The following is a 15,203-nucleotide window of genomic DNA, read 5'->3' as shown; positions in this document are numbered from 1 at the left end:
TATTTTATCAGATAAGGAACAAATCTCAAAAACCAACAACGTATTTAATCAGATAAGAAACAAATCTTAAAAAACCCACAACGTATTTTATAATAAAATAAAATAAAGACAGATAAAGAACAAGTTTCATAAACTCTGAACATATTTCACCAGGTGAGGAACAAATTTCATCAACCTGAGATGGAACAAGTTATATAGAAATCCTCTGTAGAACATTTCCCCCCAGAACATATTTCCTGTGATATTAGGTTTACTAGAACTTGTTTCACAAGAGCAAATTTTGTCTCACACTTAAAAATGGCAAAAACACACCAATAATTAAAATAAATCATATCAAACTGTCTATACAAGCATGATACACATGATAAAATTTCACGACCTGTAAATTCTTCGATTATTGAACGTAAAATAATTCACTTTTATTAATCCATGCTTAGCTTATCTATTATGGGTTATGGAAATTTTCTCTTACAGCGATTAACAAATATAAAAACACATTGTAATGTTAATTATTGTACTCTCCCGAGAAACAACATAGACAATACTACAGATTTTCTATCAATCATTTACTATTTGTCTTGCGAATTTTATTTATTAAATCTTAAATTAGCTTGCTCTTTATTCTGTTTTTTTTTTCTTTATTTACTTTTTGATTGCACGAGAGTACGTTGTCGGTGGTTCAAGTCGGTTGTTTTTTTGTTTTTTTTTGTGGTGATAAACATGATAAATTTGTCAGCACGTTTTCACGTTTGAATTGTATTTTTATTGCCGATTATACGGTATGGTTTTTATATAATTGAAGTTGGAGCAAATTCCTGACATTGCTTTTAGTTACTATATTTGAACTTTGGTTGATAGTCTCATAACAAATTCCTAATTTTTATAAAAATAAAGATAAATATTGTTAGTCTCTAATACGAGACATGTGGGTTATAATTCATCAGCGACAGCGACGCAATCTATTTGTAATAAGCTTTAGATTTCAGAAGCTTGGAGACATCGCTAATTCATATCTTGTACATATATGATTAAATGTTATGTGAATTTTCCGTTGTCATTGACCTCATATGTGTGTCAGCTACTGCCAATCTAATTAAAAACCGATCTCTCATGCTCCCGTTTTCTGATATGTCGCGTGGGAGATCTAACAAAACCCGCTTTGGGGTCACATGTGAGTGAACTTAAGTTATGAATTTTTAATGATATGCAAATGAGTTGACGACCTATCAGTAAGCCAATCAAAAAAGTTTTCCTTTAGCGTTTTTGGATTGAATGGGAAAATGGCGGACGATATACTGGATTCGATGATTACAGAAGTTTGTGCATTATTTGGAGTAGAAATGTTAAAATTTGAGCAAAGAGAAATAGTGTCATCACTTTTAGCGAGAAGAGACTGTATGGCTGTATTACCAACGGGATTTGGAAAGTCACTCCCGTACCAGATTTACCTTCCTTTGATACGGAGAATGAAAGCTGAGCCTGAACCAACTGAAGTGTTCACTCCAGAAACTGTCAATTATTTAGAGAAGCTTGACGTAGAAGAGAAAATAATTGTCTGTTGTCCACTTGTATCACTTATGAACGACCAAGTAAAGCGTCTAGAAACTGTACCTGGATTGAAGTCCGCCTTTAAAGGTATATAACATAGGCTACTACATGTATCAAGTTTTTGAAATATTGAGGGGGGATAGGACCTTCATCAGAAGACAGAACTCCAGGATCGGGATTTCGGGATTGACCCTTTCGGGATCCGGGTAATCTTTTTTTCGGACTTCGGGACGTTGTGATTTACTTTATTTAAATACGGGATTTCGTGTTATTAAGCCCGGGATTTCAAGATCATGACCCCTCCTATCCCCCCTCAATATTAACTCACTGAAAAAGTTTTATCAATCAGATTCTACATCAAGCGTCTCTTGTTTCTCCAAAAGCCTGGTTTATTTTCGCAATCTATCAGTATTACTTATAAGTTGTAAAATGTGGATTATGGCCAAAGCCGCCATGGCTAATAAATGAAACATCAGTAAATTTAACAGCGCCAATACTAAAAAGCCAGAATTGGGAACTACAATGTAACCATACAGATACAGATATAGCTAGTATAGATAGTATAGACTAGCTATAGATGTTTATGTATAGACAAATCGAAGATGTGGTATGATTGCCAATGAGACAAGTCTCCACAAGACTCTATCATGTCTATCAACAGACCAAATGACACAGAAATTATTGGTTATTGGTTACGGTTCAACTTACCATAGGGCCTAAGCCCTTCAACCATGTCTATGAGCAAAGCCCATAATATATATATACCATTGTCAGCTATAATAGGCCGGAAATGGCAAGTTTAAAACAATTACAAACAGGAAAACTTACGACCTAATTTATGTACAAACATAACGAATAAATGAACAGAAACAACTATGTAATGATAATAATATCATGAATATTAGACATGTAAGCCAGCTGATGTAAGTGGGATCCTGACCCAATGATCTGAGACTGAGAGTACTCGCAGTAACTGACAGTTCAAAGCCACTTTAAACTAAAGTTCATATAAGATGAGCTACATGTTATCATGTAGTATGATTGCCACATCAGTGAGACAACTCTCCACCAAAAACCAAATGACATGCAAGTTAACAATGGTCGACAACACACCTTCATTAATGATCAAAACAAATAGGCAATACTACATTACTGCATGTAGCTTTAAAGTCCCTGAAATTAAATATACATTTTAACAAGTGAAAAACAATTCAAATTTAGAAAAACTTATCGTGTGATTACATGTACATTGTACAAAAGAAATAAACAAAAAACAATTGATTATATTCATCAAACAAATGTTTAAATGATTACGCCATTTCATGCTCATGATGTTTAAATATATATTTCTTGTGTGGATTTTATATATTTCTTTTGTGGGAAATTAAAAAGAATTCAAAAATAGTTTTTCCTTTCTCAATTTTGCAGGCAACTCTGAAGAAGGTGATCAACAGATAAGAAACGGATCAATTGACGTCATATTTGCATCTCCTGAGACACTTGTTGGCGATCCTTATTGGAGGTCACAACTCCAACAACTTTCAGTAGGGTTGATAGTTCTAGATGAATTTCATACCATAACAACATGGTAATTGTTATATAGTCATTTGCTGCAAAACCTTATTCTCAAACGGGGGTGGTGGTGGTGGTGGTGGTGGTGGGGGGGGGGGGGGGGGGGGGTTAGATTACTTCTGATATACTGCTGGAATAGGTAACCTTTCAAGCTTCAAAATAGGTCTAGGCAAATATTGGTAATATATATATGACTAGGTTAATAAAGTTCCCATATCTTCTTGGTCTGTCAATCTTAATTTTGTCTATCAATCTATTAAAAGTAAAAACCAAGCTGTCATTGCTTCTGTTTTCTTCTGTCCTCTGTTTTTGGTGTTCCTCTTTTGACACTTTGGTATACTACTCTTACATTGCATACCACATGCATTAAAACCCAACAATATGGGAAAAGGTAACATTTACTTTTGCAACATATAAAAAGGTATTGTGGCCCTCCCCCTTATTCTAGTATTGAGGTATATGATTATAAATGTCTGATAAATGATCCATAGGATGCCTACAATCTTCTGAGTGGAAGTACATTTTATATATTGAACATAAAAAATATAGTACAACTATAATTAATATAAAAAAAATTAGAATGAAGCATAATTATTTATCATGTTTATTGGGTGGTGATTTTTGTGCAAATTTTGTAAAACAACTTTTTTTTTGCAGGGGAGGTGATGAAGAGACAGATGAGCAGGAAGCATTTAGGAAGTGGTTCAGATATATAGGAGAGATGAGGGCCATGTTTCCGAATGCTACTGCATTAGCATTAAGCGCTACTTGTACCAACAAGATTAAGAAGCAGGTCATGAAAATCCTGAACTTTAAAACAGACACTACTATGTTTCTGAATGTCTCTCCAAACAAGAGCAATATTAAGCTTGTTGTTAAAAAGATTGAAAATTCTGTTGACACTGCCATGTTTTGGCTTATAGACTCTCTTGAACGTTTAGGAAAGGATTTTCCAAAAACATTGATATATGCCAACAGCATCAACGAAGTTTCCAAATTATATACATACACTACAACTGAGGTGCCAATGTGTAAGTCTCTGGTAGAAATGTTTCATTCTGAAACATCTGACAAAAATAAAAAGAAAATAATAGAGGCTATGTGTCAAATATCTAGTGATATCAGAATTGTATTTGCAACCACTGCATTAGGAATGGGTATTGATGTTGTAGCTTGTCATAGCATCATACTTTACGGGTCACCCCGAAGTATTCTAGATTTAGTTCAGGAAATAGGAAGAGTGGGACGGGACAATTCCAACTCTGTTGCAATATTAATGCACAACTCCTATCATTTAAGAAGTGTCAACAAGGAAGTGAAGACAGTCTTCACAACAAATACATGCAGAAGACAGGTTCTGATGAGTAATTTCTTGCAAGATACTGAGTTGGAAGAACTTGCTAAAAAAGAATGTAACAAGCACACTTGTTGCGATAATTGTGCCAAAAACTGTTCCTGTGGGGATTGTGAAATTCTGCAAATTGAATCTTTGATTGAAAATGTTGAAACTGTGCCACATGACAGTGATAGTGACACAATTGAGTATGAATACAATGCTGCAGCTGATGATGGTGTTGAATTGTTTAGTTCTGATGATGATTTTTTGGCAGAATTAGATGAAAATGTTTGAAAACAAATGTAATCAAAATGTGTAACTACTATTTTTTCTTGTGTTGTGTCAAGGTTAACTGGGATTGCGTTTTTAAATGTGATGGTAATTGTTTAATGTTTACTATTTATATATATCTTATCAGCATTTGAAATGAAATTTAGCATCAGGAAAGCTTTGAAATGAAAGTGCATTCCCAACTGGCTGCTACACTTTTTAGTCATTTAGAGTCCATGATTAAACTTTTCATATGTATAGTGATCATATTAACAGAAAGCAATCAAACTTGGAAAATATATTTTTATTGACCTGATTATTTTTATATTCATGTACATAATTTTCAGTGAACAGAATAGTTGTAAGTTGTACAGAGTGTGACAGACTTCAATTGCTCTCCGTTTTGTGGTCCATTGGTTTTGTGTTCGGCTTGTCTCTCAGAAACAATTTACATGTGCATTACAATCACACCACATCCCTTTTTTATACAACTCTTTTTCATGGTTTATGCAAACATATATTTGACATTTGATCATTAAATTTATCTGTAACTTAAAATCCAGTATATATATATTTGCACAGTGACAGCTTTATAACTTTTTGAGAATATAATTGATCTTTAACATATTTGGCCCATTTAGTGATTCATAAGCCTATGGAGGCTGGCTGATATTTGTATTGTAAATTTTACAACTGTAATATATGTATATAATCAAGTTGCACTATAACATGTATAATAAACAAATATATATATATATATATGATCATTTATTAAATTTTTGTGTTGTTGTCTCAGATACTTGTCACAGGTCAACTTTATTCAAAAAATAAATCTAAGTGACTGTGAAGTGCACAAATAAATAAAAATGAATACATGTGGTATAACTGCAAATGAGACATCAATCAACCACAGACTGAAAGACAAGGAAGAAAACAGTGGCAATTCACGTAAAAAAAAAGTTAATTCCGTTTCAGAAACTAAACCCTCCCTCCATCTAAAATTGGAAATTGGCTCCTGACTTGCAACAGGCACACTGAAATTGTTTAGTGGATTACCATATTTTACAAAATTCCCAACATAATCAGTCATTTTATGGGTTAAGATTAACCATTAAATTTGAGTATGTACCTAGAAAATAAATGAATCAACAGCAATGAGGAAAAAATAAATAAGCTATACATGTTTTAGGAATATTAAATATCCCCAACAACTAATTTGCAATCGGATACAAGGACAATGAAAAGTACCAAAATTATTCAAAAGGTGCATGTGGGACATAATTTATACATGCTAGTATATATAGCTGATAATGCCTTTTCATTTTTGCTCATTGATGAAGGTCATACGATGACATTGTTGTTTTAACTTCTATGTTATTTGGTATGATGGGGAGTTTTCATTGGCAATCATACAAATCTTTTTATTTTTATATATTCTTACATGGGTTAGGAAAATAGTACATGTATGCAATCAGGTATTTAGCTTTAATATCAACAATTATCCTCAGGTTGCAAAGAAGAAAATATCATCAAGTTCATAACCATCCTTAAAAATGTCTCATCACTTCTGCAATGTCAGAAGAAGAACTAAAATTAGCATTCTATGCTAGGTGTGAATAACAGGTTAAGAGTCTTGTTTCATAAACAACAAAAATTTATTTTGAAATGGAAATTAAACTAGGTTAGAACTTTACACCATGGACTACTAACAGTTGGACATAAAAAAAAGCGTCGAGACACAAAATGGACATACAAGTGTAGAACTTTTTTAAAGACATTTAAATATGTTTACATAATAAATCTGATAATATCATAAGTATTAACTTGAAAAAGAAGTTAATTCATGAACAATGATGAATACAGATCACAATTATCATTTAATGCAGGCAACTGTCCTATTGATGTTTGTCTCTTAAACGGCTAAAAGGTTCTTTTGGTTTGTGTCTGTTTATCATGGTCGATAAGCCTCTGTAGGAATTAATGAATGGATTTCTTTCGGTGGACAAGTCTTTACACACAAATTTTCGTTTTGGTGTATGTTCAAAAGCCCTTATCTCTATCAGTTCTTTTGCTACCTTCATTACGTCTGCTTTATATTGTGGTAATTTGTGGAATCCTTTTCGTTGTCGGATTTCTGATATTATATCAAAGTGTTTGATGTAGTTTATCAAATGTGGATATTGTTTTGAGTGTGCAATAATGCTTTCCTTTGTTTGGTGACCTGTAACTATGTCCTTACTATCTCTGTTCAGCATTTCAACATATTCGTCCAGAGCAAGGTTATTGTTCTTTCCCCCTTGAAGGTTAACTGTTCTGTTTAATATCAGTCTATCTCTTTGTTCTGGTGATAGAGTTTCTTCTGAAAGAGCAGTTAAATGAATGCAACCAATGACATATTTTAATTTATTTGTTGTATTGAAAATTGGAAGTTCATATTTTGCTGACCTCACAGATCTTCTTCCATCTGCCATATCAATAGCAGTATCTAAATTTTTGAGAAGTCCAGTTAATTTAAATAACAGAATAATGTAGTTAAATAGCTGATCATCATTTGCCGAAGTTTTTGCTTTCTTTTTCTTTTCAATTTTTGGTCCATTGTGCTGATGACAAATTCGTTCATGTGTTTTTAGACTTCCAACATGAGAGTAAGTTTTTATACAAAAATGACAGGGAAATCTTCCCTCTTCATTCAGAACCCAATAATTCTCTGGGTGATCAGGGTCCTCCAAAATTTCTCTGAGCTCCTGAAACATATCAGTATTTTCAAAAAACCACTCCTCAACAATACTGGAACATACATTCAATAACCACTGGACCTTTTGTTCACTGTTCCTTTCTTTGAAGTCAGATGGCATTTCTATAACTCCCTCTAAGTCATGTGTATTGAATCGTTTCATGAATAAAATACAACAGCAGGCATCAAATATTGTATAGTACAACAGTTTATATGCTCGAAAAGCATTTTTAACTTCAGCTTTGACGTTCCTAAGATTTAGAAAATTTCTAAAATAACAGGCTGTACCTCTATCCATCGTTGATTGGGCGTATGTGAGTTTACATATTGCCTGAAAATAAAAGAAACATGAATAAACAGAGTCCTACATTATAAAAATATTTTTAACATGTTATCAAATGAAATTGAGTAAATATATGTAAAAAATTACATTGATGGATGTTTCTATTCCTTCTAATAGTACAATTAAACTGCCATAGATATAGGAAGATGTGGTATGAGTGCCAATGAGACAACTCTCCATCCAAATAACAATGAATAAAAGTCAAACTATATAGGCCATGGTATGGCCTTCAACACAGAGTTTTGGCTCACACTGAATAACAAGCAATAAAGGGCCCACAAAAAATACTAGTGTAAAACCATTCAAACAGGAAAACCAACAGACTAATCTATATAAGAAACTAGAAAAACGTATAGATTGCATAAAAAGTGACAACTACTGTACATCAGATTCCTGACTAAGGAACAGTTAAGAACAGCTTAACAGTTAAAGCACAAATCAATGAATTACCTGTCATTAAATTGATTGATTAATAATTGTTTAACACTACTGCTATTGGCGGTCAGTTTTTATTGGTGAAAGAAACCAGAGTACCCGGAGATAGTCTCTTGTTGGATTCAAAATCAGTTTTTGCTAGAGATACTAACTTAAACAATTTCAGCCCCCACACCTCTCCCTATAATGAAACATAAAATGCCCAACTTAAGTTGCAACTTAGGTTGTATACCTCCAAAAAATTCATCATTCTATGCCAGTCTTCAATTTTGGAAATGAAACCTTGCAGTTTCTCTTTTGGAGTATCACCATTTGACATGGCTTGCTGAGCTGACTGGATTCTTTCGTCTGTTAATCTGTCTCCTGAAAATGATTAAGTTTTTTACAAACAGTTTTCCTTCATATCACATATGCTTCAGTCCTCCAAGAAATGAATATTAACAAAAATGAACCATTATGCATAGGAACATATTTTTTTTTAATCACAAAATTGAACATTTTTAGCTATTCCATGTCTAACTATAATAATGCTGGTATCCGAAAATATTTCATTCATTTCTGACGTTTAAATAATCCACATTGTCACTTTGCATAATAATGTAAATTTCCAAATTATTGCAATGTTTTTATCATTGCGAAAAATGAGACAGGGTTATCATCGCAATAGTTAAAACTAGCATTTTGAAATTATTTCTTTGAATCAAACATAATTTTTCTGATTATTGCAAAAAATAAAATCATATTTTAGTCTAAAATGACAAATTCTCTTTAAAAGCAAGCAATAAATTAATTTCTGAATTTACAGTAACATGAATAATGTGGCTTTCTTATTTGAATTGTTTTACATTTTTTTCATATATTTCTATCTTCCTATGCAGTTTGGATTCATCTGTTTTGATCATTGTTGAAGGCTTTATTATGAGTAATACTATAGTTGTTAACTTGTACCTCCTTTGGTGTCAGGTAAGAGTTTCTCATTGACAATCATGGCACATCTATACATTTTTCTATAGATCTGTGGATCAAAGTAAATTGTTGTTTGAACAGAATATATTAATGTAAAATTACCTCCAAAGAAAACTTCATCAATCACTTCTCCATTGTCTTTTAGTGGCACATACTTTTCAGTCAGCTGCTTAAGAAGTCTTATCACCTGTTGGGTCTTGTTTTCATTACAGTCGAATAAGCCCAAAGGAAACTGAAAAGAATACATACCATTAAATATTTTATAATTTTCCTTCACTTAACTTAAAACAACACGATCCTGTATGTAAAAAAGAAGATGTGGTATGATTGCCAATGAGACAACTTTCCACTAAAGACCAAAATGACACAAACATTAACAACTATAGGTCACCGTACGGCCTTCAACAATGAGCAAAGCCCATACCGCATAGTCAGCTATAAAAGGCTGTATGTCTGTTCAATATGCTATATATTCATGTATATGTATACCATTGAAGATCAGTTAAGAAACATAGAGTGAAACTCCATTGTGCTTGTAAGGATGTTTATGACAAATCTCATCATACATATGCATGGCCATGTTAACTTGAACTATGATAAAAAAAATCAGTATGATTTTTACCCTTCTGATACTTTATAATAAATACCAAGCTCTATCCTTTTAGTTACAATAATATGTTTATGATCTGAATTACAATACTTTTAAACCTGTTTATACATTATATATTCATAACTCAATTTTAACAAACATATTTTCCAAACCATTAAAAGAAGTAATCATACCTGTTTTGTTTTGATTCCAGATGAATCACTATAATCATGCTCTAAGTGTGATGGGAAAATAGATTCAAACTCAGTTTTCATTTGATCAATATTTTGAATTACTGATGTTGCTACGAGAAAGGAGAGCTCTTTCTTCAATTGCTCTTGTTCTGATATTGATGGTATAAAATCAGCATGATTCAGTTGTACCTCTTCTTCAACAACGGGTTTATTTTCTGGAACAATTCTATCTACAACTGCAATAACTTGAAACAGGTGCAGAGATAGCGTTTTATCTTGGGAAGTCCTGTAGGATGGTAAAATATTCTTGTCCCAATTGTCACCAATCATTTGGTACTTGACACCAACACCTTCTTTCCACTCCTCTTTTAACTGAACCAAATCTGTGTCTAAAAAATCTTCCCAAGATGATAGCTTATTTTGAACAGATCTGGGGTTTACAGTTAAGCCCAACTTTGCCAAGCGTTCAATGTCCTATAAAAAACAAAAGCATGGTTAAAATCAAGAATATTTAAGATAGGATTTCTATTTATGACATGAAATCAGTACATGTACAACAAGAAACACAACAAGTAAAGGAACAGCCTTTTATTGCTGTTCTTCATCTCAAAATCACAGTGAGGCCTTTAACACATAGCTTTATTACCACCCGTGTCACCTGTATCAAAGTCCTCACTGTGATTCTATGATAAAATTTATATATACATTGTATTAATGAACTTTGACACATTTTTGTTCAAATCTAAATAAAAAGTAATTTTTACATGTATGCAATACTTCAAAATTATTGACCAATGTCAGACAGAGGGAGAAATTCCATATGATCTCCATGAAAATGAGATATTTAAATCCTATATCAACTGCACATGAACATTTGTTTGTGCCTACAGTATATCACTAATTTATAATGTAAATATTCAATTTACTAGACCGACTCACAAACTTCAGCATATATATATATATATATATATATATATATATATATATATATATACAGCTGATGCTGCAAGTTGCATCATGCAGTCTTGTTTGGCAAATTAACTTTGCAAAGACAAAAATTATGTATGTAGCATGTTAGTTTTAAAAAAATAAGAAACAGATCTTTCAGGCATATTTCAATAACCATAACAAGCTCTGTATTCATGCAAAAGCTTAACAGTGAGGGCTTGTGGGGGAGTTTTTTTTCTAATGAGCAATGCATTTGAATAGGCACATATAGCATGTATAGTTGGAACTTCCCCCCCCCCCTTTCTTCACCTTTATTTTATAAAAATGGATTCACCCCTGATTTCATTAACTTTTTTTCATAATTAAAAATTTAGTCATATAGCATTCAATGAGTTTATATAATTACCCTTTGTTTGCAGGCACCATGTGTCAGAATGAATCCAATTTGATAATGAATAGAGGACATCTCTTGGTTCCTTCCATGCAGTGCCATTGAAATTATGTGCATTAGTGTTGTATACTTTTTCTCTCCTGGTGCTATTGGTATATTGTTTAAAGCTGAAGATATTACTTTCAATGTCTGTGGTGCTTTAAGTTGTATTTCATCATGAAATTTATCCCAATGAAAGTTAAATATTCCAGAGTAGGATCTATCTTGTAAAATAGAACCAGATCCCCGTTTGCAAATGGCTTCACATTCAGCGGAAATAATATTGGATGTAGCAGAGGTCAAAGTTTCTGGATGGGATTTACTTATTATATCTATAATACATTTTTCAACATTTTGTCCTCTATAAATAGCCCTGCAAATATTTCTGTGTCTAATTTCTGGTACAAAAGCGGTCCTTTTCCCACTGGGGTAATACACTGTCATCTATAAAATAAAGAGGGACCTTTAGAGACTTGGGGTGATTGATAAAACATTATTATGATTAATTGATTTTTTTCTTTATTGAAATAAAACGAGATATCATATTTATTGGTTTTGGAGAAACTATATAAATTTTAAAAAATTGATCACATTATACATGTTATATTCCATTGAGAAATATTCAGCACTACTTGATGAAACTGAAGTGATCTTTCAACTTGTTCAATGATGGTTAAATAGAATGCAAAATATTATCATTTAACACAATATGTATTGCTTTTAATTTATTAATGATCGATATCTAAACAGATTTAATCATGATACAGTTACTGATCATTCCATATACATTTTTTCAGTAACCATGATAACAGTGCCAAATCAAATTTCTTATTAAGTATGAGGCACAACTCCATTTTCAGATGCAATATGAGTTCTTCCATTTTCCTTTAACTTATTGAAATCAAAATTCATATCTTTTTTAATAATTAACTGTCTTGACATTTATTGATCTTGAGAAAAAAATAACAACTTTACCTGTTTTCTGCAATAACATTTACTGCAGTCAAATGAAAAGTCATGTAAATCCAACCACATTTCAAAGTGTAATGTTCATATATGTTAAAAACAAGTTCTGTACATGTATGTAGACCTGCAATAAAAACTAAAGATGCAAACTGCAATTGACATGCAAAATTTAACAATTTGACCACAAAAAAATAACTGTGTGCAGTGTAGTTAAACAGATCTTTTGAAAATCAAAGCTTATGACTACAACACTAAATACAAAATGTATCACCATGTTATCCATGTCTGTCCATCTGTGAAAAAGAGTTTTCTGTACCTTTTTTTAGGCTTATTATATTTTCTCTTTTTTTCTTCTGTAAATGTAAACAGGATGTTTTTAAAGTTCCCATGTAAAAATGTAAGCACTTTTTTTGCATTCAAAGGATTGCAGACAGACTGAAGTCCTCTTACTTTCCCAAATTTTGATACAATTAAAATTAATCCAGTTTCCATACTATACATGTACATACAAATGTATATATATATAGTCTTTTTAAAATTTGACACAACTATATTATCAGTTGATGCTTTTGTGGTCATTGGTAACAAACAATTAATATAAACAACAAGCAAATTCAATTGAACTTATAACATGTTAAAGTAAACTGAAAAAAGAATGACAGCAACAGTTTACCTTTTAGCACATAGGCAAAAAGTGTACTTGGACGGAACAAAAAAATGAGCAAAATAAATGTATGACTCATGAAATTTCAATCCTTTAATCATGTTCATGATGTTAATGAAATACAAATGATTCAACTCAAATCAAGTGTGTTGCTGTCATTTTTATCGAATTAGTACAAAATTAAAATTTTCTAAAAACTACAAACTTGAGGAGACAATCATTTGATACTGATGTGGGTGTTCGGTGGAGTTGAAACAAATACATTTGTATTTATAATTTATGGATCATTGATTTTTTTTACATGCTGAAAACCATTAGAAAAGAAATAATGCTGATAAAATCATCACCCTCTGACAGTATCAAATGGTTATACCTTTTTAACATTTGGCAACACAGCCTTTATTATCTATAAACTAAATGATAGAAAACATCTATCTGATCCAACTATAGTTTAATTTGTAATACTTAACTCATGTAATTTTAATATTTGAAATAAGAAATTATGAACATATGTTTCAAGATGAATATAAAATTAACATGTACATTTGTACCTCAACTTCTCCCACAAGACTGCTTTGCTCATGTTTCTGTTCCTCCTGTGATGCAGTAGTCTTTGGCGGACTAGTAAATGACAGCGATCTTCTTGTTTTTTTTGGTGTTGGAACTATTTCAGCCACTGTATGGTCCGTCTGTCTTCCACTGAGAATCTGAGGAAAGGTTGGCAGTGTCATCATTGTAACCACTGACACAGCAGTTGGAAAGTCTGTCCTTTGTTGTTTACTTGGCTGTTGTGACAGTGGTGACCTCAATAGTCGTTTTTCATAACTTTGTCTTTTACTTTCCGACTTTGTTTTTGAACACGTCAAGTTGTAGGTCATGCGTACACCACTTCTAGTGTCATTTAAGTCTTTCTGTAACGAACCCAACTCTTCCTGCAGTTTAAGCACTTTCTCAATGTGTCTATAACATTTTTTACATACACCATTTACTTGTTCATGTTCATGTTCAAATACCTCAATAACCTTCTTAATATTGTCTACCCTTTCTCTTGTCAATTTGAGTTTATGGTTTGTTAGCTTTTTCTCAACTTTGTGGCCAGATGGGGTAATGTCAGTCTGGACAAATGAAAAACCACAAATTACACATATATTTGAGAGGTAATAAACTCTTCTGGGGGTGGCAGGACTCTTCAAATCCATAGCGATAGTTTTATACTTCACACATGTGCAATGACAATGTATTTGACACTAAAACAGTCTCCAACCTCCATAAACATCTGGTTTTGATAACAGAAGTTGCATACAAGGTAAAAATTTACAATTGAGATCTTGGTGGCTACTCATACATTATAGCAAGACCATTTAAAACGTTATCAGAATTGTTAAAAATATACGACGCCAAAAATTGAAGTAAACAAATCCTTTCGTAATTTCGGGTGTGATCCAATAATTAAAGAAAACCCGAATGAATTGTTTTGACTGACGATTTCTTCGTAAAAAAATGAGTTACATCCCTTTACCTCAGGATGAACTTCTATAATCGTGGAAGAGTTATTTTCATTGGTCGAAAAAGACACACCTACGAGGTCACTCACATGTGACCCCAAAGCGGGTTTCGTTAGATCTCCCACGCGACATATCAGAAAACGGGAGCATGAGAGATCGGTTTTTAATTAGATTGAGCTACTGCTTGAAGAAAAGCGTTGATTCTTTTTGTTATATGGAATGTTCACCTATTAATAGTAATTTGATGACTATATTTGGTAAAGGAATTTCTTTCAAGGGTTTAATGACCCTTCAGACATAATTCACCTGACCTCCACTTCATTCCATTGATACAATGTAGATGATTATAGATAATTTTGCATGATAATAAGTTTATATATCAGATATATGCAATAGGTCATACATATTTGTGTACGGAATAATCAAAAGATGAAAATTTGCAGGTTTCATCCGACCTTAGTTGATAATTGTTTAGTGTACATTGTTCGTGTTGTTGTTATGAACAGTTATCTGACCTTAGTGGTGTAGTGGTCAGGTCATCAGACTACTAACACAAAGGTTCCTGGTTCGATTCCCGTTCCGGGATGAAAATTTCAGGGACTGAATTTTCGGCTCTCCCTTGACACCATTTGCAAGTATGGTCTTGAGGAAACGATGATAGTCCGTCGGAAGGGAACGATAAATGGCTGACACATGTTAAGAG

The 15,203-nt window shown here is 32.5% G+C and overlaps 2 protein-coding genes across 2 annotated transcripts; one reads left to right on the top strand and one right to left on the bottom strand.

Moving 5' to 3' along the window:
- The first annotated feature begins 979 nt into the window (after positions 1-979).
- Positions 980-5,497, top strand: LOC139482035 (bifunctional 3'-5' exonuclease/ATP-dependent helicase WRN-like). Its single transcript, XM_071265675.1, has 3 exons — positions 980-1,635; positions 2,977-3,136; positions 3,778-5,497. Exons 1-3 carry the CDS (start codon positions 1,281-1,283, stop codon positions 4,748-4,750), a joined length of 1,488 nt encoding a protein of 495 aa, XP_071121776.1. The 5' UTR covers positions 980-1,280; the 3' UTR covers positions 4,751-5,497.
- On the bottom strand, positions 5,480-14,442 carry LOC139482034 (uncharacterized). Its single transcript, XM_071265674.1, has 7 exons — positions 13,547-14,442; positions 12,341-12,455; positions 11,342-11,809; positions 9,988-10,461; positions 9,307-9,436; positions 8,471-8,601; positions 5,480-7,791 (listed from the first exon to the last, which is right to left on the bottom strand). Exons 2-7 carry the CDS (start codon positions 12,398-12,400, stop codon positions 6,622-6,624), a joined length of 2,433 nt encoding a protein of 810 aa, XP_071121775.1. The 5' UTR covers positions 12,401-12,455; positions 13,547-14,442; the 3' UTR covers positions 5,480-6,621.
- Positions 14,443-15,203: the final 761 nt, after the last annotated feature.

This window comes from Mytilus edulis, chromosome 7 (genome assembly GCF_963676685.1).
Source record: "Mytilus edulis chromosome 7, xbMytEdul2.2, whole genome shotgun sequence".
Lineage (NCBI taxonomy): Eukaryota > Metazoa > Mollusca > Bivalvia > Mytilida > Mytilidae > Mytilus > Mytilus edulis.
The sequence above is the reverse complement of the archived record's forward strand: the minus strand, read 5'-3'. Positions and strand labels throughout refer to the sequence as shown.

Coding starts and splice junctions, on each gene's coding strand:
- LOC139482035 (XM_071265675.1), top strand. CDS start 1,281: ATGGCGGACGATATACTGGATTCGATGATTACAGAAGTTTGTGCATTA. Junction 1,636..2,976: donor ATTGAAGTCCGCCTTTAAAG/GTATATAACATA, acceptor TCAATTTTGCAG/GCAACTCTGAAGAAGGTGAT. Junction 3,137..3,777: donor TTTCATACCATAACAACATG/GTAATTGTTATA, acceptor TTTTTTTTGCAG/GGGAGGTGATGAAGAGACAG.
- LOC139482034 (XM_071265674.1), bottom strand. CDS start 12,400: ATGTGGTTGGATTTACATGACTTTTCATTTGACTGCAGTAAATGTTAT. Junction 11,810..12,340: donor AATGTTATTGCAGAAAACAG/GTAAAGTTGTTA, acceptor TTTATTTTATAG/ATGACAGTGTATTACCCCAG. Junction 8,602..9,306: donor TGATGAAGTTTTCTTTGGAG/GTAATTTTACAT, acceptor AATCATTTTCAG/GAGACAGATTAACAGACGAA.